At 40.4% G+C, this 26689-nt stretch overlaps 1 protein-coding gene across 2 annotated transcripts in view; it reads right to left on the bottom strand.

Moving 5' to 3' along the window:
* Positions 1 to 26689, bottom strand: part of RAPGEF5 (Rap guanine nucleotide exchange factor 5) — a 161196-nt gene that overhangs the window by 110436 nt on the left and 24071 nt on the right. For both annotated transcript variants that reach the window (XM_064444448.1, XM_064444449.1), the window contains exons 2-7: positions 21594 to 21644; positions 20334 to 20440; positions 19186 to 19307; positions 17664 to 17832; positions 12044 to 12110; positions 4458 to 4506 (exon numbers count right to left, since the gene is read on the bottom strand). In XM_064444448.1, coding sequence (XP_064300518.1) covers positions 4458 to 4506; positions 12044 to 12110; positions 17664 to 17832; positions 19186 to 19307; positions 20334 to 20440; positions 21594 to 21644 — 565 coding nt within the window. The remainder of the gene's footprint in view (positions 1 to 4457; positions 4507 to 12043; positions 12111 to 17663; positions 17833 to 19185; positions 19308 to 20333; positions 20441 to 21593; positions 21645 to 26689) is intronic.

The following is a 26689-nucleotide window of genomic DNA, read 5'->3' as shown; positions in this document are numbered from 1 at the left end:
GACTAAAAAGTATCTAACTATGTTGTGGAAACCTGAATATCTTTCTTACGAGGGAGCAAAACCACACACAAGTGCCAGGGCTTTTGTGGCTGCCCTGCCCTTCCCAGTGGGAGGGAGAAACATCCACAGCCCTGCCGCTGCTTCGGCAATGCCTGGGGAGAAGCTGCAGTCACCCTCTTCCCACATCACTGATACTCTGTCAGCTATTGTCTTAATTAGCCCCTGTATTCAGAAACACAAAGACCAGAGCCATGATTTTACTAATGGCCCTTTGCATGAATAAAGTTATAGAAATTCCTTTATATATAAAGTTAAAGGAATTTGCTCACTGATGCCATGGGGTGCAGCTAGGTTCATGCACAGAGATGCAAGGCATCTTGTTTGTGGATGGGATCACCACCAGTTCAGAGCATCTACCTGACAGATTTTGATCAGTTCAGATGTACCTGCGTAGTTACGCCACCAGCTAAAGCCTCCAGCCTTAGGCTATTTGCTGCTTTTATCCTTGTTTTAGCTACCACCTCTAACACATAAGAAACATGTCATGAGCCATGACAAGCAATTGAGATAAATGCCAACCCCTGTAAACCTTCAGTCGGGAGGCTGCATTTCTGTTATGTTTCAGCACATTTGTGGAAGCCATCAGTTACTTGCTTCCCCAAGACCTTTTACCAAACCAAGGAAGACAGCATTTAATATATTTATTTCTAAGGTTAAGCAAGAACAATTTTAATGCATTTTTATAAGCCACAGAGAAGTGCTCCTCTTAGGTCACCTTTATCATGAGAGCTTTATTCTAATGAAATATAAACGTGCTTTCTAGTCAACAGTGTTACTGAGGTCCATCAAAGCTTCAGGATTACAGACGTTAATTTTACCCTTTTTTTAGTTTTATATGTGAAGAAGCTGAAAATGCTGAGGTCCCTCTGCATGAGGGCTCTCAAGTACCCCTCTAACAGCTTATGCCTTGCTATCAGAATGGTATACTTGCAGTACACATCTGAAATATGAAAACAGAGCTTTTTTTCCACAGCACAGAAGGTTTTCATTTTTCAGGTTCTGCATTTTTCCTTCAGCCATCTGTCAGTTTTATGTGCTTCTCATATTCTTTTACCCCACAATAAAACCAGAACACCACCTCTTGGGGAAAGGCATTCTCCCACACACCCTACTGACTTTTTATTTTCTGGTAGCTGACATTCTCCATCAAGTCAGATCCTGTACTAGCAAGAGTTTGATACTCTGCCCTACCCCACAGCAGGCTCAGGTCTCTACCCTGGTTTTCAAAGCATTTTGTCAGTAGATACAGTGTTTAAATCTCTGAGGCAGCCATTCTGGCCCAAGAACTGAAATAGTTGTAATTACTACTTCTTATATACATATACTAGGTAGCAAACCCAAGCTTCATTTAAACAAAAATAAACCGTTTCACCCAGGTAACCAAAGGCAATATTTCCCCCCTCCAAGCATGGCAAACCATCCTAGTTGGACCCTCTTCACATCTTGCAGAGGGACCTGTGGTGTTTGTGGGCTTGTATAGCACTTCCCATGCAATATAACCCAGTAATTACTACAACAGTCCTAGGCATGTAACATGAAAGCTTTAATCAGACAGTTTTTCTAGCACAATTAAATCACTGTGAAGTGCCTCTCTAAGGGCAGAGGTATATCCAGAAATTAAAGTAATTCAGGAACAAATTACACAGTCCTTGCATTAAGCAAGAATACTCTTCCCCCGTCCCCGCCTTGTTTTAACTGGTAGCGCTAACCAGCTATCTAGAGGAAATATTTTGAAACGGTGTAATTTAAAAACCACCAAAGCATCAAAAACAGTGCAGGAACTTCTGCACAGCAGCTTTGGCTTTTGGGCTGCCGATCTCTAGGAAAGCTTTTGGTTAATGAACCCATTACCCACTGCAGGCCGGTCCCAGCCAGCAGGTTAGGACTGTGCCCATCGCCTGCGCTCCAAACTCATGAATCCCAGGGTGGATGAGCCAGACACCCACGCCGTTCACACCAGCCTGGAAGCCACCCAGGGCAGCTGGCCCAATAGCCATGTTCCACTCTTTTCATGCCAAAATAAGCTCTTTGTCTGATCTTTGTTGGTTTATTTCCTGGAATTATACGGAGTCTTGGAGAGGGTTAGAAGAACAATATCTTTGAAAGATATTGTGGCTTTTAGCTCCAGAAGTACTTTCTCTGAAATATGCTTCACTTCGCCAGGCACAGCATACCATAGCTTGATTGCCAACAGTAACTGCTACGCTGTGAATTTAACCATCAGCAATAAAATAAAAAAGCATAATAATCAACCACCCTAATTTACTCTGCTCCTACTGTAGTAAAGGCATTAACTTAAATTAAACCTTACAGTTATGCCTGATCATGTAGCCATTTTTTACAGTTGTCCAAGATGAGGCATAAAGAAATGCAAATTTCAACAACAAGCATGCACTAGTTAAACTGACTAAAGAGGTATCTTTTGTTCAGATCTAAACTGATATTTTAAGTGTTTACATTAATGTATTAGGAAAGGCTGGTCAGCACTTCAAAGCTCTATAGGGAGCTTTGTGATTTTTAACTAAACTATTTCTAACCTGCTCAATGTCGGTTGCAATTACATTAGTATAAAGGAGAGTCCAAGAGTTATCCTTCTTTCCCATTTTCATCTCCTGCAGCTCATTCCTAATCCAAGCCCCATCCCACCTTCTACTGACAAAATTGTTTATGTAGCCATCCGCTGAAAGGAAATGAGAGGCTAATTCAGGTTAAAATCAACTCTTTTGGAGAATGGAGGTTTTTATTTATTGCCAGTAGCAGTAGTAATATTTGCCAATACAACTGCTGAGAAGCTGGGAAAGAAATTTCTTAGAACTGTATATAAGCACTAAGTAAAACAGTACACTGTACCATGCTCTTAGCTCATTTTACAGCAAAACAAAAGGTTACCTTGAGCCCTTCCTTAAAACAGCCTGTTTTTCTCTGTGCTGAACCAGAGCAGAATCATTTCCATGTTCAGCCATTATAATTCAGGTGGGATGGGGGTGATACCGGGTAAGGGCAAGCAGCTGAGGGGTGTTAACACTGTATACTAATACAGCAGTTTCAGAAGCAAAGCTATTACACAGAAGCAACTTAGGTCTGAATTCACACTTGAATTTGTGTTTATTTTCTGCAGATTACATTTACAGATGACTGTGGATATAATCTATGGGTACTTCTATTTCCAGACAAAAAGGCATCAAACTGTGTCTAGAATATTTTTGTAATACTTAACATTTTCACAAGAAAATATTTGCAGGTATGCCAGCCACATCGTCTTGGTGCCTGCAGTTTAAGATACCGTGTTGTGTGTAGTGTGTGTGTTGTGTGTAATAATGTCTGTGCTGTAGTTGCAAGCCACAGAGAGACAGATACAGATATTATGATGCAATATTATTAACAGGTCAGAAAGCAGCTCAAAAAGTGCAAGATCTGTAACCTCAGTTTCTAGCAAAATTGCTGAAGATCACAAGAAATGCTGAGTGAAAATGCTCCCAAAGACCTCTATGGCTTTGGGAACATGCCAATAATTTAAGACACCACCACCTCTGTTTTACTCTAGAAATACATTCAACTCTCAGTTTGCCCTTGCTGCAGATTAACTGCACTGCACGTGAAGACACCAGAGAGTTAACGCTGTATAGAGCCAGGTCTGGCCAAGTAGGTCTTGTTAGTTCCTGCGCACTGCGCAGGAAATACAGCTCCCTTGCTTCCACTCCAGCTGAGCAACGCAGATACCTTCTGAAAGCGGCTGTGCTACCAAACCCTGACAGGGCTGAGATGACCACATATTTCAGTGCCTTTGCACTGTATCACCAGCATTTGCTGTAAAAGCTTATACTGCTAGACACTTTCTATTATCCATTTGTCTTTCCCCTTCTACTACCCTGATAACAGGGACTTGCCTCTATAACTATATGGATGTACAGACAAGTCTCCAGGAAAGAACGTCTTCATTCATGACGTTGTCCTTTTGATTTAGCATAAAGAAATGCACCTGACTGGGCAGGTAAAACACGGCAAAGATGGCATGAGATACTGGGCCATAAAAGAAAACACAGGAAAATTATAAACTTATTTGTCTTAAATGTAAGTCAAATAAAGACATAAGCTTCTCTTATAAAGTGAAAGACCAGAGAAAGCAGTGATTTTGGCCAGAAAGAGACCCAAGTTCACATCCAACTGTAACACTCCGATTTTATCAGCTGGGTCATTAGACGTGACGAGCTAGGGGAAGCGAAGCTTGACAGTAATTGCACTGTGCTATATACACAGATTCTCCACTGAGAGAGGAGCAAGGTCTGCTATCTTTGCTTCCCCATGTTAAGAAGACAGCAATGACAATTCAAATATTTCAATAAATGACAAAAGGGAACAGCATTACAAAAGCCCCTCTAAAGTCCAGCCTGACTCACCTGACTTCCTTGCTTTCAAGGCAATGACAGCAGCCAGTTCTCTCTGTACCTAAAATACAAGGAAAGGAAAGGATGGTTATAGTTACTAGCACAGTCAAACAAAACAAAATGCAACCCTGGTTAGATACCAGCTATCAATCCTTTGGAGCAGTCAACTGCACATGGAATTATGCAGGTACTTGGTTTTGAAACTACAGTCACTTTTCCTAGCAAATCTATTTCATTTTCAGCTGGGAATTCTGTAAAAACAATTTTTTTTTCACCTTAATTTCATGTAAATACTGCACATTCCTTAGGGAGAGGGCAATTCAGTAGCCCAACTTGTAATTTATTTGCACAGCATATCTCTTTCACAAGCACACACTCGAAGCCTCTTCCTTTCCTTGTTAAACGTTTATTTTGCCTCTGCTGAGCATACTGTAATGCTGGATTTATTGTGTGATGCCAGCAAGTTCTTCCATACTGAGGTTTGGCTGAGGTTCCCTTATATAATTGGCATTTGCTTTTTGGAGCTTTCAGGAGGAAACGACCTCTCCTAATAGCACAGCTGAGCCTTTCAGGACCAAAATTTAGCTTGAGATGAACATGCAAAAGTAAGAGCTATCTGATTTCCAGATTTACAGGCTATCTCACTAGTCTGTGATGAAACAGCCTTGCCATGCTAGCCAGCTCCCTTCCTCAGCCTCTCATCTCTGCATCCTTTGTATTTTCCCTATAATCTCTACATGACCAGCTACTGTCCCTTTAGCCACTTCAACTCTACAGCCACTTCTCTCCATAGGTCTTTTCCTATCAGTAAAATTCTGTATTATGCATTATTTTTATGCTTCATGTTTCCTCACTGCCATTGTCTGTCCCATTGTAGCTGCTTCAAGTGCCCTGCACTTGCCATACAGCTCTCCAGACACTCTCCCCTGCATACACCTCAGTTCTTCCCTTCCTCTGCCCCATCTACTCTCTCAGAATCTTCTGTACACCCCTCAGCTTCTTCCAATTCCCTAATTTTCCCAAGACAGCCTGTCTTTAGAAAAAAAAAATATGATGGGACTTTCCAACTGTTTTTCTAGGGATTATCTTACCTCTCTGTAGAAACTTTCCTGCACTGCATGCTAGCCATCTTGTCTAACAGGCCTATGCAGAGCTCAAGGCTATTCTGCAGTGGGAGTTGTCACATCGAGTGTCTGAGAACACCATTCACAAGACATGTGGTATGAATATGGAAAACGGCACAAAGCCCATGAAGGATCCCCAAAGTAACACCATTACTAACAACTGTCAGCATCCCACTCTCACAACTCTGAAGAAAAGTTTGAAAAAGTGAAACAAGAATAGTTAATGTTATATTGGTCTGAGCAGAAAGACAAAATCACTGAGGACATCTCAGTACAATGGTAACTCCAGCATCCACTGACCAGATACTCAGCAGCCACCCAGCAGTACATGCTACATGTGGCAAAAGGCAGTCATACCAGAGGCCACATCCTTCCTCTGCTTGCATCTTTCCTTCCCTTGTGGTAAAGGACCAGAGAGCATTTTTTTTTGCTGTCCTTGCAAGATAGAAGGATCTTTTCTACTCCTTGATGCTGCCCCACTGAGAGGGACAGAGTTTTCTGCCACTCCAAGCAGGAAAATATTAAGGCAGTGCCACAGTTTTCTTAAACGTCATCCTGTTTCCAGCACAATTGTGCAAGCTGGCAGTATTACCTTCCCTTCCTTCCTGTACACTCATTCCCATGTCTAGAGAACCGTTAATCATGGTTAATGTAAGCATAAACTGCAAGTAAGATGGGAAAGAACAGTTCTGTGAAAAAACAACTTGTGTACTTGCTTGCTTGCAGCAATTAATATACTCTAGATATAATAAATACAAGCTATCCAGAGTTAGAGTAGGATTCTCAATAAAAGCCCAAGATATTTCTGAATTACATCACCACGACTCTTGATGGCTAAACTGGTCAGACCCTCTCCCATCATTAAACTTAGCAGCGGGTACCAATGTCGATGTCCCAATCCTGGTCTATTTTCTCAGGTTACTGACAGTAAAAAGCAGTGCACTGATGTATCATCTTTATCTTTTAGCATTTAATAAATACATTATCTCAAGATGAGCCTTAGGAGACACTACAATCTGTGACAGTTGTAAACATACCAATAAACCCAATCAAACAATTGAAAAATGTAGATCTCTGACTGTAAAGAAAAACCCATCTTCTCAGAAGAAAAAGCAGCATTGTGGCATCCTGCGGTTATATTTGCAGTATCAGTTTTGCTTAGAAGGTGACACTTTTCAAGCTTGAAAGACAGTGCTAAAATCGCAGGCAATAAAAAGGCTGTTTTTCTGTGTTTTGTCTATGTTATGGAAAATATCTAATTGTTTGCTGTGTACCAGGAATACAAGTGGCATATTACTTAATCTGAGCAAAATTGTTCAGATAAAGCAGGAGGAAAAAAAGAGGTGTTCCTCTAGTCTTAATATTAAGCAAACATTCCTTCATCGATGAGTTTCATCCTTACGGTCTGAGCCCCCTCTCATAAGACTCAATCAGATCACAAAGAATTGGTACTGCTGAGCATCCTGCTGGATTTGCCTGGTGTCCCCAGGTTTTATAATCTATATGCTTTTCTCTGTTTTAACGTAAATGTACTCGACATCTCTGCTGGACGTGCAATTCCTATGCATCACTACACTGATGGAAATCGGTGTACAACATTCATTCCTCACTGCACACGTGCTACACATTATCATACTTCTTCCTAATAGGATTTCAGTTACTGCTTGTTTGACAAAATCGATAGCTGCACATCACATTGAAGATAATAATGTGGACTCAAAGTAAAATACACGTTCAAACAAGAGCTATGCCTACCACAATAAATTGAGATATTAAATACAAAAAATTGGTTTATACGTATAGCTTGCCACTACAAAGCTAATGCCATCTAAATAGTATCCCATTTTGAGTAGCTTTTCAGATGTCAAAACTGATGCAGTTTAAAGGCCAGCTTACCACACAGTTTTTACAGAAACATTATGGAAGTCTGAAAGAGAACATTTCGAGTGTGTTGCTGGCATGTTACCACATCTTAATGAGTTTTCTTTTTGCAGTGTGAAAGAGCAAGAGTGTGCAGAGAGTGGTACCCACATATACTTCTGCTTGATTAAATACAAATGTCATATTTATATAGTGACTTTTCTCATCTTCAAAGGACAGAGGTAGAGATTTTTCAAAAGTAAATGACAACTACTGTTCTTTTCTTATCCATGAATCTGGACATAGAAGGCAGAGTTGTGCATCTAGTAGACGATGCATACCACATCTACTTTTTTACCCTCTCTTTTTTGTGCCTATAGTAGTCTTCTGTGAAACAGTATTCTAGATACCAATGTGCCAAATAGGACTTCAGACCTAGACACAAAGTGGCAATCCTTACAGAACTTCAAAGTGTAATCCTGCAACAAAAAGCTCTAAACAGGAGGGTTTTAAAAAATAAAAGACTCTAGATCATATTTCTGCATCTTAAGTAATGATTGTTTGATGGACTCCAAATAAAAGTAGTACCAGAAAACTGTATTTCCCAGATACACTGCATTAACATCTGATATTCTCTTCTGTCCATCACAAAGTAAGGTAAGAGCTTTGCAATGGAAACACTCATAGCCATCCCACTGTGCTCCGGTTTTAGCAGACAAGACATTGAATATGAAGCTGCTCTTTAGGACATGACGTTGGATGCATGACTGCTCCAGAATGCTTCTTTAAACCCAGCAGTAATCATTGCATTTTCTTAAAAATTCATGACCAAAAAGATTATCTGATGCAAACATATTTCAAATGGCACTTTGCACTGCTTGCATGTCAGCTGCCTTTATAATTTAAGTTTGATGGTGTTGTCAGTGCCTCGTCGTAATGGAGCATATGATATGAACATATAATTCAATAGGCTCCATTCAATTATCTTGACTGACTCTGCTTCTTCCATCATAGAATAAAGCATAAAGAAAAAGTGAGACACCCAACAAGGTAGTTTCTTATCTTTTGTATCTGACTCTGCTCTTAAAAGAGGTGTATTCCATACATTATGCACAAGTTAAGATGATAAAGAAGCCTCTGTAGTATTTCCCCACTGCCCTTCTGCCTTGGCATCATTCACCACAGCTGTTGCTATTTTATTCTACAATCTCCATAACCGTTGTTTAAAACCAAGAGTACGTTTCCCTAACTAGTCACAAATTGTGCACTGAATGTGAAAAGTAGAACTCTAGAAGAGAAGCAACACCTGGTAACAAAAAGCAGTAGGGAATAAGTTATAAGAGAAAGACCAACAAAGAAAGTCAGGCTACAGTAAAGAAAAAGAGGTGGAGAGAGGAATTCATCAAACTTGTACAGATGCCTGTGTTTGTGCTAGTCACTCTATAAACCCTTCATAGAGAGTGCATACCTTACCAGCAGAGCCTAAGGTATGACTGTTTTTCCCTAAAGTAGACTTTCAAAATGAATCATTCATTCAGCATCCTAAAAGTGCTTGTTTCTGCTCCCTGGCTCTCAGGACTGCCTGGGGAAGCTAGCTCAGATGTAGATGCCTGCCTTATGGCCACTTATATTTAGGTGAGGTGAGTTCCACCCTCTGCAACAACAATAGCTTTTATAGAGTTACAGAAATATATCATTAGACTTTACATGCATGCACGCTTACAGTTTTTCCTGTGCTTTCGGAACAGATTCCTCCGATGTTGCTTGGGCTGGACCTTCACAACCAGTTTAGGTTTGAAAATTTGGGAATTTAATCCCCCAAAAAAGAAAAGCTGATGCAGAATTATCCTTCTGACCTGACACAGAATGTTTTATTCCATTACAAGAAAAGCAAAAAGAAAAGCAGAAGAGAGGGTGGTACTATCAACACCAATGGGATTTGAACCTCCAAACCTAGAAATGTACAAAAAAAGTCAACTCTAATCCCTGACTGCTTTAGTGCTGGGCTGGAAGTAAGGTTTGGTTTGGTTTTTTTTTTCTCCAGTTCTGAAACACTGGTCTGAAGAATATTGTGAACAGGATTCTGAATTATGAATTCTTCAAGAAAGACTTGTTTGATTCTGTACAAAAATATGTAAACATTCAGTGAGCCAAAAAGCAAGACAGTGCGTACACATTTCCAGTCACGGCTAATACCTTCACTTTTAGTTCCCAGCTCTTGCTCACAGGACTCTTTTCCATACAATTTGTGAGGCTGGCAGAAAAAAAAAAAAAAAAAATTTTAAAAAGAGACGCTGTATCCTGGCGAGTCCAGCCCTCTGCAGAGTGGTGCAAGCTGAGGGTTCAAATTTCCTTGGGACACTTAAAGGCTCTCCATAAACTCACAGTCCTAGTCTACTGTATGGAGGAAAAGCAATATTCTGCAAGGATAAGAGGGAGAAGTTCATATACAGATGTTAATTTTTGGAGTATTTTGCTCTGGCCTTATGTCTTTTCTCCAGGGTTAGACTAGAAAATTGTTACAGAGAGCCTACACAGTTTTGTGGAAAATCAGAAAATGCAGGAGAAAAGATCAGTCTTTTTGACACCACCATGGCAATCTCAGGCCATCTGGAGATACAACTGCCTAATTTTTCTTTCACTAGTTAGCTACAGCAATAAAATGGTACATTTTAAAAAAAAAACAAAACACCAAACCACCACTGTCCGTGTGCCCTGCTGCTGGAATCATGCAGGATGTAGTTCAAAGGTTTGACCTTGCAAGCTAGATGTGAAGCTTTTTTTTTTTAACTCACTGTCAATTCCTCACATATTTAAGGATATGCATTTTACTCAAGTGTATCCAGCAACAGTTAGATCCAGTTCTTAAACTCAGAAAGACACTTTGTTTTATTGAGTGCTTCCTTTGAGAGGTGAAGGTTTGAGGGATATTGGCAACATTTTATAAAGTTGATCATTTTGTGGGTTTATAAAGAGATATAACTTTGCAAAAAGTATTTGATGTTTTTCTTCTCTCTACGAACTAAAAATGGAGGATACTGAGGTTCTGGGTTCTTTCATTACCAGTTAGGAAAAAAGGTAGCGAAAACAAGGAATTTGAGTACAGACAAAATAAAAAAAAAAAAACCAATTTTAAAACACAATGTCTTATTCTAAAACACAGTTTCTAATGTCATACATTTTATATTATTTTTGGATAAGATTGAGCATGCAGAACCACTGGCTTTCCAAACACGTTATAAAATGTCTTTACAAAAGATAGCATGAATTCTCCTTCCCTTCCATTTTTCAGCAATTTCAACATAGTACTTTATTCATTTTACTTCAAATAGCTCTTATCCTCATGTCTTTTTCATTACAACTTCACCCTGCTTGGTTCACTTTCATCTCCGTACTTTCTCATATCCGAAACAGAACTAGGATAATTCCATGTTTTGCTGATACCATGATTTAGGTGTGATGTTCACAGAACCATACATTCACAGAATGGTTGAGGTAGGAAGGCACCTCTGGAGGTCATCTGATCCAAACCCCTGCTGAAAAGCAGGGTCAGCTAGAGCAGGTTGCTCAGGCCCATGTCCAGCTGACTTCTGAACATCTCCAAGGATAGAGACTCCACCACCTCCCCAGGTAACCTGTTCTCCTGTTTGATCACCCTCATGGTAAATAAGTTTTTTTCTTATATTTAAGTAGAATTTTTGAATTTCAGTTTGTGCCACTGGTTCTTAACCTGTCACCAAGAAAAGCCTGGCTCTGTCTCCTTTATTCCCTTCCATCATGTATTTATACACATCGATAACATCTTCCCATAGCCTTCGGTTCTCCAAGCTCAACTCCCAGTTCTTGGAGCCTCTCCTTGTAAGTCAGATACTCTACTCTCCTGATCATCTTCAGGGTCATTCGCATACGTGCCTGTACGACCATGTACCTCTTGTACTGGGAGTTCAGAACTGGACCCAATACTCCAGATGTGTCACATCACTGCTGAGTAGAGGGGAACGATCACCTCCCTTAGCCTGAGGGTAACACTCTTACTAATGCAGCCCAGGAAGCAGTTGGCTTTCTTTGCCACAAGGGCATGTTTCTGACTCATGTTCAACCTGCTGTCCACCAGGACCCACAGGTCCTTTTCTGCAAAGCTGCTTTTCAGTCAGTCAGTTCCCAGGCTGTAGAGGTGCATGAAGTTATTTCTCCCAGATGCAGGACCTTGCATTGCCCTTTGTTGAGCTTTGTGAGATTCCTGTTGACCCATCTCTTCAACCTGTCAAGGTCCCTCTGAATGGCAGCACACCCATCTGGTGTATCAACCATTCCTCCCAGTTTTGCATCATATGCAACGTTGCTGAGGGTGCACTCTGTACCATCGTACAGATTACATTAGATCAAGTGAATCTAGCTTAACCTTCTGAAGTCCTGTCTGTTTGGTTTTAATCCATCTGGTTTTAACCGCTTTGGAATTGCACACTAAGACCTCAGTAAAGCCTCCTCCTTTCAGAGACAAAAAAAGTACTTTGCATTACAAACACCTGTTCACTAAGTCTTCAATTTGAAAGGATCCAAAACACGACAACATTTCAAACATGATCAATACAAACTTTGATGCAGTGACCTTACCGCAGAAGTGAGACGAGCAAGAATTTCAGCATTGGTTTCCGCCGTATCTTCTATTTTTTGATCAGGCCTTAAAAAATAAAAATAAGATTTTATTATTTCTTTCATTCTGTTTCAACATCTTTTGATTCCTTGAAAGCAAGGAACTGTGTAGCCACAGGCACTAATGTAAAAGGGCTTTTGAGATTCCACATCAAAACGATGACTGCAACATGTCAATAATTAATTGTGTCAGTAACAACAGAGTACACCCCTTTGCCCCTTGCTGTCAAGAAGTCTTTTGATTGGACTAATGTAAAACAGTGAGAGAATTCTTCAGCTATAAAAATATCATGAAGAACTGAAGAATGCAGGACCCTTGTAGCTCAGAGTTGCTTATCTGAATGCGTATTTTGCTCTGCTAAAAACATACTCCATCAACAGAGCAAAGAGTTTTCCATCTGCCCACCACCCAGCTTTGCTAAGGTGTGGAACAACACCCAGGAAATGCAAACTCACATAGATAAAAGCAGACAACATCAAAATCTTTATGTGATACATGAAGTTTGATATTTTAAAAAAATAGGTGAAAATGAAAATAATACATGTAAGAAGCCATAAATTAGCAAACTAAAGCAATGGCCAAGAACACTGTTAGGTTGTCTTGACAGTTACTCACAAGACAGAGACACCTAATGAGTCTTTGCAAAAGCAGGGCAGTGCAGGAAGAACCCTTCTGGTAACTGTCACAGAAGTCTGGCCCATGTGGAAAACGCCACGCAAAAGCTGCTGTGGACAGCGTGGGTTGGGACTGTGTTTTTCTTTAAAACAGTCTAATTCCCATAACCAAAACATCTGCAAGCCTTCTGGCAGGTTTATTGATAATCAGAAGAAAGATACCAATATAATAGGGTTATTACTATGAGAGGAAAAACAAGAAAATTCCCTTGAGATCTTTACTTTTCATGGTATTGAAGAAGTGTGGCATGCCAGCAAACCGAGCAGATACGCAAAACTCCAGCTGCTGTAATAAACATAAATCCCAGGTATTATTAGAAGCTTCTGTCTTTGACAAAATTATTTAATTGCTCATATACCTTAATGTGTTTAGGGAGAGAGCTGACAACATGTCTGGAATATGCAGCTGGTATATTGTGATTCTACATCCCATGTCCAAAAATTTCTTTCCCTGATTAAAAAATTAGGGTCAGAAAGCACGGAATGACACATGCATTCATCCTGGGGCAAGCAATTTCAAACCAAAATGGTAATTCATATTAGAAATCGCAATTATTTTCACAACTGCCTTTCCTATTCAAAGAAAAATGTGATTTAACGTTTTATGTGTTATAAACAGCCCAAAAGAAACAAATGAATGTAGTTTCATTTACAAAGACTGATTTACTGAGTCTTTCTCTTTATAATTTGGAATGAGGTTAAAATGATTGACCATTTTAGATGTCTACGTTTCCCTACACATCTGATCTCTCAGAACCAGGCTAGGACCTGATTCTTCTAAACTGGAGACAAAAGATAGCAGCTTGGTAGACACAGCCACAGATGCAATCAATAAAGCCAGAACAGCATATAGCATAGCTATTTCCATCTTGGACCTTTATCACTTCATCTTCTATTTTAAAATATTCCCGGTATTCATCTGCATATGAGCATCAAGTACTCCTGAAACCAACAATATACTAAAAATTATAGTCAGCTCTCCAGAATCAGAAAGGAAGAGTATGATACCCAGGCTAATGGAAAAAAAGTAAGACATAATGGATACTGAGGAACCGATTCAGGACAGATATCACCTTATTTTTTTCAAAAGGGGTCAGCTAAGACCGAGTAGGGCTGGTACCAAACAGGAGCTACAAAGCCCAGGCAAACACGCCTAACGCTTATGCAGCTCTGTGGTCCACGGGGTCAGCAGTGTGTTAAGCAGAGCGAGATGCAGGGATGCTTGCCCTCGATCTGCATGCAGGCAAGTCAGGTCCAGCATAATTATTACTGTACACCACATGAAAGCAACTACAGTGCTTCCCAACCCACTGAGGGAGGAAAGAATATGATACATCCATGGCCCTCGGCCTGGACCTCAGCTGGCCAATGTAGAGCCATTACATATGTCTCTACGCTGGCTTTACAATCCACCTACAATGCCAATAGAAGACCCATGGATACCTGAGAGCTGCTTGATTTTTACAAAAGCTTCCCAGGGACTCCATAAAGCAGTAACTAAATGAATATCCCACCCTGGCTATTTGCATTCAAAACAAATTACTTTTAAGAATGGTTACTTTTCTGAAATTAATAAAATGTAAATTATTTCAGGACAGAAGATACAGAACATAGTGTAACGCTTCTGAGAAGAAAATAACAAGCAACATGAGATAAAGAAAAAAAAACCCGTTAATATCTTTTCAAGTAATTAAAAAAATATTATGGGATACAGTTCAATAGTCTAAGGTACCCAATGCATTCTTGAAATGTTCACTGAATCTACCCAGTGGTTCTGGGAATTAGATGTTGTTATAATCACCCCCATTTATAAAGAAGGAAATAGAATCACACAAAGATTAAACACCTGATACAAAGCCATTGCAGTCACTGGAAAACAATTCAGGAGGCATTGGATGAGAGCCTAAATGATTGCTCAAGGCTGTAAGGAAGTCCATGGCACAGCTTTCAATACAGATCTTTTGTTCCCAGGCTATTGCAATATTCACTTCTTTTCTATTCAGGTAGAATTGGTTGTGATTAACATAGTGTGTTTAATGACCCCAAGAGGCCTCTGCATCAGTCCCATCCCATTGGACAACATTTACAGGGGCTCGGTCCTGTGGAATACACATAACATACACCTTCAATTTAGTGTGAGCTGCTAAAAACCTGCCATGTTCCATCTTGTTTTCCATGATAGACTCCCACCAATGTTATGTTTAATGTAGGGAATTTGCCAAGGTCAAAATGCAGCAGGAAGCATTTATTCAGGAGCCGTAAGCACAGCTCAGGCTTCTGAAGATAGTGTTCTGTGTAGAACTTACTATGGTGTTATTTGGAAACACTGCTAATACTGACCAGAAACAAATACAAGCCATCAAAAAATCTGTACAGCAAGTCGAGACTGGGCCACATTTATTTAATAGGGTTTTCCCCAAGAACTGCAGAAGAAGGTCCCCAGAGCTGTTCTGTCTGCTCAGGTCTACTGACTTCTTCTGGGAGAGCAGATCCATGGTGCTCCATAGAGACCCACTGATGGACCCAGAAGTCCAGGCAAGTGCAAGGCTGCTGCCCACCATCTGCGGAGGAGACAGAGCCCATCTGGCTCCTGGGACCACCAGGAGACATGCAGCAGAAGGCAACATCGGACAAGTAGGCAGTTGCTTCTGATTTCATCAAAAGCAAGGAATCTAATTCATAAGGTAAGACTTTAACCTGGTGTACGTACAGAATTAATGCAAACTATGAGAAAAACTAAGAAAAATAAACATAAAAATATTAAATTACAAGAAAGACTATGATTCTAATGGTATGCAAAAGAGCTTATATATTTAAGAAAAGAAACACTCACTGCAGGGAAGACTTTTTAGAATTGCCCCCTTTCTTCATGAAAAAGAATATATGGGTTTAATTAACCTGGTCAGATAACTTTAACAAACACCTCATCACATCTGTTCCCTTTCAGATTGTGTTTTAGCAGTGTATTATTTGCATCAAGCATGGAGAATTTTGAACCTGGAAAAGCCTCCTTTCCCTTTAATATCACAATCCCTCGAGCATATACCATTATTTAAAATTTGATTCCTTCAATATATTTTTTTTTTCAAAAAGCACCCTCACAATCTGACAGGTAAAACCTCCAGAAAATAATTCTTCAGTGACAATATTCCCAAAAGGAATCCAGCTTCAACTAAAATTTGAATAATGTGAGCAGGAAGGAGCTGGAAATGTACATTAATGAATAATCGTTCCATTCATATGACAGGGATCATCCTCCGCTAGAAGTGACAGTTGCACTGGAATGATAAAACCGCAAAGCAGACTGTAAAATAGTGGCACTCTCCGGCCAAGGTTAGCATGCAGGACGCATTTTTAACTTGAACCTAAGAAGTCTTCAATCCATTTTCCTACCCAGCCTCCTTCACGTAACACATCAATATGACCTATCTGCTTTTGATTCAAAGCCTTTGTTCAAGTAGTCATGAACCATGAAAAGTGGCCTGATTTGCAGAGATAATGAGGAAAACCCCAATTCCCACTGAAATCAAGATGAAACCACCCTGATACTAAGGGATAGCCAAACTGCTTAGCACCAGAGTAGGCTAGAAGACAAGTATTTCTTATTTGCAAAAATATTCAAAGGTGTTCTCTCACATAAATAATCTGCTTAGATGATCACATTCAGTCCCCTGCTCTAGCTAGTTTGGGGTCCTTGTCACCTGGCTACGCTCACTCAGGCTGACCAAATAAATGCATTTTCAAGGGAATCCCCACTTCAGAACTCCCAATTTCTAGTTGGCGAGGGCAGTCAGCAACAGGGGAAGGAATCAAGTTTCTGCCCTGAGCCATGTAGAGAAATTACTGAGATCTTTGTCTACCAGCTCAACGTGTCTGAATTTAAGAAGCTGGGCTTGAGACAACTTAGAGGGACTTTTTGCTTTGTGCTCCTTTAAAATACTTCCATTGGTCATTTATTTGAGAGAAAGTGGTTTTGAAATCTAATATGTAGAGAAGGAAAGTAATTATAGAAGAAAGTTTTGTCTTTGACACCAAAGAGAATAAATCCTAGTACTGCAGAGTAATAGTTCTCCACAATGTAAGTATCAGGTTTGAGGACTCATCATGCTAAGGACAATGAAAGGATTTAACCCAACTTGTCTGTCCAGGCCAGCTCCTGCAGATTTGCTAAGGCACGAGGGGTCACGAGCCTCCAGACCTCTCACTGACACCTTTTTCCTATATTTTAGCTTCTCACTGTGCCACAAATAACTATGGTTTTCTTCTAGCTGCTCTCAATAGGCAACGTTTAGAGCACAGCTGTATCAGTGCAGAGGGTATGATAACATCCAGTAGTCAGGTGAAAGAGGACACATATAGGAAGCAAAACTCTTAAAAGGCATATTCTGAAAAAGGAATAATAACATGAGACTACAGAGCTCTGGCAAACATGCAGTAAGTAGCAAACTAAAATCTGAAGACTGAAGCCACGACATTTCTACCCATCCTCTCTATCCATCTGATAGCTGATCCTGACACAGCACAAGGGCATCTGATCTGCTAGTCAATTAGCTCCACACCGCGACACCGCGCCTGCTGCCAAATTCATTCCAAACCTCCAAATGTAAGAGGAGACCAAAAAAATAATAAAGCCATTTGCTCAGGTAGCATAGCAAGCCAGAGTCACCAGAGTCAGCAAGCTAGTGCATAAGAACTACAATACAACAAAAACCCCAAGTCGAGTGCCTTCCATTATCTACCCACGCTGACTTTGTCAGATGAAAAGCCCACCTCTACAAAGCTTGTCAACCCTGAAAAGAAAGCTGGCTCATTTGCACAGTGATTTGGGTGGAAACAGTGTCATTATAAGCCACCCACTTACAAAGGAGTGAGCAGAAGTTTCAAACAGCTGTATACGCACACTTACAGATTACACATGTCAATCCTGGGAGGAGACAATGGCAGTAGTTGAAGCAGAAGCTTTACTCCATTCTTCCATCCTTCTTCTTTCTCAAATTCACAGAAAAGGTAAGTACATTCATCCGCTGAGAACTGGTAGAAAGCATAAGTGTCTCGAAAATAGAGTTGTCTGTCCACTGTTAGAAAAAAACAACATTAGATAGACTTTAAACCTTCACCATGTAAAGGTTCTGTCTCCCCACCACATTCTGTATTGCACCTGACTAATGCTGAGTTGCACCACCACACAGGGCAAAAGGCTCACAAACTCAGCATAGAAGCAATCCTGCCCTCTCATATTAACTCAGTGCACCTAAACAGGACAACCCCAAACCCTCAATTTGAAGATCTCCAGGCTCCTGAAATTCAAGCATTAAGACTGCTGAGTATTTAATCAATTCTGGAATCTGTTCAGAATTAGGGGATAAAAACCTTCCACTTATCAGATTTCTGAGCCTTGACTTCTATTAACTTCTAATCTGTTCTCACTAATGGCCAGGCACTAGTAAGCAAATTTCAATAATGGGGATGCATCCCATTCTAATCCCAGCTTCTCCTCAAGTTCAGAGCTACTGGATTTGTAGTCTAGACCTGGGTAAAATGATGTGCCAGTACAACAGCTGTCATCTTCCCTGGAATAACCAGGATTGAACTGGCATCCAAGGATGAGGTCCAAAGCCAAAAGAGTCATTCAGCCCTTGTTGAGGCTGCATGATCAGACATACTGTCAGTGCAACTGGAGCAGAAAAAAACCTTTAGGTATACTGTCAGTGTACATAAGCAGAAGCCTTCCATAATGCCTCACCTTTTCACAAGGGGGAAAGTTAAGTGTCTAGCACAAACCCCAGGGCGGGGTACGCTCCGAGTTGAGCTACCCAAGTAGTCTGAGCTACAAAGTAAAGTCCATCAGATTTCCAGAGGTTGGTTACCAGTGTTATTATTGCCAACCACATTAGCTGGACCAAACCCCTGAATTTGGTGGGGAAGGTGAGGACAGCCAGATAGAACCTGGCATCACCACCATCTCAAGGATCTGAATCCTCTCTGTCTGTTGTAATCTAAAACTATGAAAAACAGAGAGAGGAAGGGAAAAATCACTAACAGCTAGAGAAGACATCTGGCAAAGCCACGATCTGCACTGACTAAGCAGCTGCTGTCTTGTGAAAAACCTAAAAGAGCTTCAGAAGAAAAAAAATAGGCTGGAAAAGACACGCACGCTGTCTGCAACTTGGCAACAGGCAATTACATTTGCAAAAGCAAAAGGAAGGAATTGCCTAAAAAAAGAGAGATTCATCTTTGGTATTTATGAAATGAAAGGTCACGGAGGCGACCCTACCAAAGAGATAGTAAAATAAACATCTGTCAAGAAAAATGGATCAGTCTGCATTTTTTTTCTTTCCCTCCTTCCCCTCCCATCAAAAACATGCATCTTATGCTATGCAGAAGAAACTGATAGCCTTCCTCACACTAGTAGTACTATCACAACTGACCTGATAATATAATGCCCATATCCAGGAGGAGCTGCCACACTCCAACTGCTGTAGATCTGCACTTAACAAAAGGGCACTGCTCCAAAAGCCAGTCTACCAGTTCCGATCCAACACAGCTCCTCCTGAAAATAAGCAAGACATCATTTCTTGCACTACAGGAATGTTAAAAATGCTCTTTTATAATAAAGAGCTATTTTTTAAGCTATTAAAAGTGAATCCTTTTGTTCAGCAGGGCAAACCCTTTGTCTCAATCACTAATTTTTGTAATCTTATTCATTTCAAGGGAAGAAATTATTCTGGCAAGTGTCAAGGGACGACACTAGTTACAACAAGGGAACTCCTGTTAGATGAGTAAGTTCCCTTACATACCTAACTCATGTGGCACATTTTACAATACATAATATTTTTATCAGCTTGTGCTGCACACAGACAGTCATCCAAAGATGTACAAGAGCTAAATAAAATCCAGCTTTTAGCCTCAGGATTTTATTTCCTTTCTGAGCATAGGCATAAGCAATGCAGCTACACAATATATGTGTAAGATCTTGAGCGCTGCTCTAGGATGGACTTCATCTTTCACATTATTGGTAAACTTATCTTTTTAAATCTTAAAAAAAAAAAAAGAACTTGTGGCTTTTTCTTAAATACGGATACGAATGAATAGTGCTATAATAGAGATCTGCACATTCTGGCATAATTGAAGATAGGAGGAAGTATTTATGCTGTAATGCAACACAAATAGCAAATCGCTTCATTACAAAAATATTCCACAAATTACATGCAAAAATCACTGTGTAACTAAATCTTAGGAATCCAATTAATCTCTTTTATAACTCCAGACCAGGGCTGAATTTAATACTCTTTCTTTTCAACAAAATAACAGACAATCACATTGTATATGAAATCATAAGCAATTAAATTAACAGACATACAATCCGGCCACCGCTGCTTTCTGACAACTGACAAAGTAACATAAGGAAAGATATTAAAATACATGAGATTTTAAAGATTTTTTTTTTAATTAATATTTTCTATTCTTAGTAACACACAAAATCTCACTCTCAGGATTTACTCTCTTGTCAAATCAGGCCAGAGACAAATGCAAATAAAGCCCGTCCAGTTGATTAAAATGAATGATCTCAGGTTACCTGCAAATGCCAGTAAGGTATACCCTGTCTTTAATCAGGTCAGATGCTTGTAGAGTAAAAATATTCCTGAGAGCTCTCCCAGCACAGGAAGAACTTTCTCCATAAATCTGAATGAAAAGAGAAATTGAAAACTGTGACAAACAGGGATTTACTCCTGCTCTAGTAAATTGCCTTGCCACTGTCCGCTCCCTCCCTCTGAGCAATGCCTTCCCCCCAGCTAAATGACAAGCAAGCAGTCAAAGCCTCATAGGAAATGCACCCCAACTTCTGCCATACCCAGTTGTATCCTGGGTTGCAGATGCCCCCATGAGCTGGACTACTTTTACATTTGCTGCCATAGAAAAGCAGAGGTTTTACTGTCAGCTTTACCTTTGAACAACAGACAAGTTCAAATGAAAACAAGTGTTATCCTAGCAAAGCAAAAAGGCTATATTAACCATTGCAAAACTGCACAAATACCATTAAAATTAAGCATTATTCCATATGTATTTGGGTTTAATAATTTAATACAAGTCTAACATACACATGGAAACACCATTTCATAGGCTTTTTTTTTTTTTCTTTTTGTTTAGAAACTTTGGAGGTAATCCTATGATAGCTACAGGTCGTTTCATCCATACCTTGCCAGAAGGATGTGGTCTCTCAGAACGAACACCCCTCTGACTTCCCCCACACCTGATTTCTACTTTGCACCTCAAGGCTGCAGATATGTCTATCAAAACAAGACCCGACTCCATTTTCCATAAAACCATGTTCCACCTGGACTCCGTATACCACTTGTTACTGATGAATTTAACTCAGGCTTCTGTTGTGATCTTTCCTCACTGTCCCAACAAAACACATCAGTAACACGAATAACTAACTTGAAAGAAAAACAATGCTGTGGTTTCACCTTTTTTTGTTTGCTTGTTTCCTATGTTTAGGAATCTGTCAAGGAACATAAAATAGTCCTGAGACAGGAAAGTCTTGTGAGATGCAAAAACAGCTCTCAAATATTGCAAAAGCAAGCTGAACAGTTTCAATCATTTCAATGGTTGGGAAGCACGTGGACATCAGAATTCACAACAATTCAGTTTACAAATTCAGTAACAGAAGTAGACAATTTCTAACACACATAAATTATAACTTGTTAACTGGATTTAACTGCAGGCCACATTCACAAGTATTTTCAGAGCAATGATTAACAGGTTGAACTAAAGCAAAAAGATTCTTAATATGTTGTTTAATGACATGGAATTAAAAAAGAAGCTTGACAAGTACCTTGTTCGAAGGAGCTTCCAAATATGGATTTGAAATTCTTCTGGACAGGGTCTGTAAGAGAATTTGGTAGAGCTTTTGTTTAAAAAAAAAAACAACCAAACAAAACAGAACAAAACTAAAAGAATTTATCAAATCATCTGAGTAGTCTAACTAAAGTCTCCAAACAATTTTTTTTTCACATCTGTGCTGCTTACTATATTTATTCTTGATCTGGAAAAGATGAACAATGAGGTGGCAAAGTCTGTAGAAAACACACAATTATTTGGGTGAGGAGAGACCAGATATGACAGTGAAGAATTTCAAGATAGACCTAAAAAAAGTTAGGTGAAAAGACAGTATCATGATGAGCTCAACATTAAAAGCAGCTTGTGTTAGAGGGAGAAAATGTAATTACACATGCTCTAAGACCTCTTAAAGCAAACTTTATCAATTCAATAAAGACACCTCAAGGTCACAGAACACTTCTCAAGGAAGACCACTCTTCTAAATTAAATTCTTAACCATAGTTAAAAAAATATTAGGATAAATGAGGAATAAAATGGTGTTTAGCAGGGAGGCAAGTACATTGCTGTAATGTAGATCAGCATTATCTCTGCTGTGCCACATGCTGCACTGGTGACAGCATATCAAAAATTGGATCCTCCAGTGTTAAAGGGCAATCAGACAATAATAGTAGCAGGAATAATAAAGGATTTGGATAAATTTTAATATGAGAAGAGACAGAAAAGACTGTGACTATTTACCTTACAAAGAAGAGATTACAGGAGACGTAATGCAATTACACAAAACAATGAAATGGCACAGAGAAAAGACAGACTTTCTGTGCTCTGTTTTATGTAACATGAGAATAACCGATCACTCATGAAATTAGAGAGGATTCATATTTGAGGAGGTAGAAAGGAAAATGACACATAACTCTTCACAGCAGAGAAATGCAAATGCCAAAACCTTATCGCTGCTAAATAAAGATTGGGGATCTAGTTATAAAATAAATAATGAACAAGAACTCTGGAAGGCAAACAGAGACAGGATAAACACCTCTACAAGAGTCAGGTTACCCCACCTTTAGTCACCATGATACTTCCATATCTTGCCAGTGTTAAAAGACAAGACGTTGTCTACTCCGATGCTTACCAGCAACTTCTGCCTTACTACAAGCCACACAAGGCAAAAATAAACATTGCCTAAAAGAAGTCTGGAAGCAGAACAGAAGATGTTGTGCAGGTGCACTGGCAGCACAATGGGAGGACTGTGTGGTGCTCCCTCACATATTCCAACTTGTAGGCAGCATAATTAATTCCTTGACTTTGGGAAGGATCCAATGCACAGTTGGTATATTGTAATCATAAAAAAAAAAAAAAATCACCCTTCATACCCTGTAAGAATTACAGAACCCATATTTCAGTAATGCCACCTGCTTTTTCCCCCCCTTATATTCTTGTTACTGTATTTTTAGAAACGGAAATGACAAGGAACCACAGAAGCATCTAACGCTGTACTTCCTGGGTGTAGGGTACTTCCACGCTCATCACAAATGTTAGTGTAGTTTCATGGGTAACACTAGCTCCATATGGAAATACTGTAACATAAAAGCTTAATTCCCCTCTTCTATACCCAACAAAGATGCCATAAGAGTGCAACATTGCCTCAGATCCTACTTACTCCTCCTAGCTGGCATGCCACTAACACCTCAATTCTGCAGCAGCCCTACATACCACCACTTCACTTGGTTTCTGTCCAAGTCTTTCATTCAGCAAGCCTCACTCACTGCAGCAGCATGGTCAAAGCTCATACATTGATTTTCCCCCTCCCCGCTCCACTCCCAGGCTGGCAATAACAACATTATCATCAGTGAGCTAATTCCAGCAATACTGGTGGGAACTGCAGCCCCTCACATTATACTGGCCCGGTCCCCACCATTCAGAAGATGGCTAAGCCTCAGCCAGAGAAAATACTGCTACCGCAGGGTACAGTTACATGACAGCATAAGACCAAACTCAACAAAAAGGACAAATTTGGTGGCCTTCTACAATGAGATTATAGCATTGGTGGATAAGGGATGAGCGACTGATGTCATTTAGCTGGACTTGTACAAAGCATTTCATACTGTCCCACACACGTCCTTGTGTCTAAAATGGAGGCACATGGATTTGACAGATAGATCACTCAGTGGATAAGGAATTGGCTGGATGGTCGCAGTCAAAGAGTTAAAGTCAACAGCTTGATGTCCAGGTGGAGACCAGTGACAAGTGGCATTCCTCAGGGGTCTGGGACCAGTATTATTTATCATCTTTGTCGGGGACATGGACAAATCGGATTGAGTGCACCCTCAGTAAGTTTGCAGACGACACCAACCTGAGTGGTATAACTGATACTCTAGAAGAACGGGATGCCACTCAGAAGGATCTTGACAGGCTTGAGAGGTGGGCCCATGCAAACCTCATGAAGTTCAACAAGGCCAAGTGTAAAGTCCTGCACCTGGGTCAGGGCAATCCCAAACATAGATACAGGCTGGGTGATGAGTGGACTGACAGCAGCCCTGCATAGAAGGACTTGGGGGTACTGGTGGATGAAAAACTGAATATGAGCTGGCACAGTGCAAACAGCCAATTGCACCCTGGGCTGCATCAAATCAAGTGTGGCCAGCAGGATGAGGGAGGCGATTCTCCCCCTCTGCTCAGCTCTGGTGAGACCCCACCTGGGGTACTGAATCCATCTCTGGGGCCTCCGGCATAAGAAAGATGTGGACCTGCTCGAGTGGGTCCAGAGGAGGGCAACGAAGATGATCAAGGGCTGGAGTTCCTCCCCTATGACAACAGGCTGTGAGAGTTGGAGTCATTCAGCCTGGAGAAGAGAAGGCTCAGAGGAGACCTTAGAGCAGCCTTCCAGTACATAAAGAGGGCCTACAGGAAAGATGGGGAGGAACTCTTTATCAGGGAATGTAGTGATAGGATGAGGAGTAATGGTTTTAAACTGAAAGAGGGTAGATTTAGATTAGATATTAGGAAGGAATTCCAAGAAGTCTGCAAAAGGTGACTGAGGCTGAAAACTAGTGGAAGAAAAAAAAAAAATGATCTTCTAGTTTATCTTCAAACCACACAGTGCTAGCTCTGGTGCAGGGGAGAAAGAAGCAATTCACAGCCCTGAAATGAGAGAAGGGAAGACAGGACAACAGCTTCTGTTGGTGGCAGCCTGAAACCATATCAGCTTGGATAGCATAAAACAATGGAGAGCCCAGGAGAGTACATTTAGCCTGCTATGCAGGAACCTACACAAAGGAAACTTCTACAAATATAAGAAAATGGCAATTGCATAGGAGAAAATAAAAAAAGTGGAAGTGGCATTCTAGAATAGAAAAAAAAATTATCTTTCCTGTTGATGCTAGTGCAGCCTGTGTAATGTTGAAACACTCACTGCAGTTAGGCTGAGATTCATATCAAATTTTAGGAGTCTATGTCCTAGCTACCAAGCTAGATTCTCTTTTCTTTTCCTTCCTTTTTTTTTTTTTTTAAACTTGTCTCAATAAATATTTACCTAGCACAAAATCCCTTAGTCTTGTGCTACTGAGCACGCCTCTGTTCAGCAGACTCGACTCTGGCTGTTGGGGACAAACTGGGCAGTCCTCTTCCAGAGAGAGGAAGAAGAGGGAGTGGGTCGGGCGTCCAGGCTTTGACAACCCCAACATTCGGGCTGCTGTGTGGGAAAAGCACCACTCCTCACTGAAGGTATTTGGTAAATACGGGCTGCTCCTCCAAAATTATTTTGACACACACACCCCCAATTCAAAATACATTTGCAAATAACTCTTAGAATGAGCCAAAATGTTCTTTTAAAGTAAATTCATTAGCCATCAGGCAAACAACTCATTTCTCATGAAAACTATCTTGGAACAGCTATTGCTGCCCACGCCAAGTGCCGCTTTCCAGGCACCGCCACCTCAGTGTCCCCCTTCACCAGCTGGAAGAGAAGCTTTGCCAAGCCACGTTTTAGGGAAGAGATGAGGATGTGGCAGCACATATGATCCTAGGACAGAAGACCATACGTGGAACAGATCCAGAGCACTGGGTGTCCTCCAGGAGGGCTCTCCCATTGTACATGAGTAGGTGTGCATAGCTGGCTTCAGCTTCCCTGCTGGGGATGCAGGAAAAAAAAACAGGCAGGGAGCTGGTGCCTTGGGCTCTGCGATCAGCAACGTGGCACAGGGATGGCATCCTAGCTTGGGGACACAACTTGCATGTGACAGGAGAGGACAGTTGGGACAGGTGGCCCAGAAGGTTCTGGAATAGGACTGGTAGGATCCAAATCTGAATAAACCACCAGTAATTTAGTCTGCAATTGGGAAAAATCATAAAGGAGTTTGCTGTGGTATGTATTTAAACCAATAGAAATGCAGGGAGTAGAGCAATTGTGTTAAAAGAACAGAAGAATTAGAATAAAGTGACCAGCAAGTCATTTAAAACAACCACAACAAAAAAACTTCTTTACAATCCATATGACCAGCTCATGGAATTATTAGCCAAAGAATCAAATATTCCAGCTAGATTTCTAAAAGCAGTAGCTAATTCAACGACTGATACTACTATGCAAGGTCTATATCTGGGTTTAAATTAGTATTGCTTCAACTGGACAATTATTTTTAACAAGTTGAGAATCTCTGCCATTATTTAAAGCTAAGCATGCAAAGATATTGATGGTAATATATTAAAATATGAGCACAAACTGATTTTTGAGAAGTTTGGAATGGAACTCCCCCATGACATACTACACAAGTAAAATGTCTAATGAAGGCACATTTTGGTCTTCATTGGAAAAATCAAGCTGTATCTTACTGTAAGATGCTTAGTTCTTACTCAGCTCCAATATAGCAAGTCCCTATACATTTACTACAACCTGGTTTATGTTCTAACCAAGGGCTAAAGGTACTGTAGAGCATGCTTTCAGTCACACCTTTTAGAGAGACATTTGAATTTTCTCCTCATTTTTAGATCTGGGATTTTGCTTTGGCCTCATCTCAACTTCAGAGGATGACTTGCCTACAAGTTGCTTGTGCTTTGCCTCCTGCCCAAGCTGTTCCAACAACTGCTGATATTTCTGCC

The sequence above is a fragment of the Phalacrocorax carbo genome, chromosome 2 (genome assembly GCF_963921805.1).
Source record: "Phalacrocorax carbo chromosome 2, bPhaCar2.1, whole genome shotgun sequence".
Classification (NCBI taxonomy): Eukaryota; Metazoa; Chordata; class Aves; order Suliformes; family Phalacrocoracidae; genus Phalacrocorax; species Phalacrocorax carbo.
Note: the sequence above shows the minus strand (reverse complement) of the source record. Positions and strands in the feature narration are given on the sequence as shown.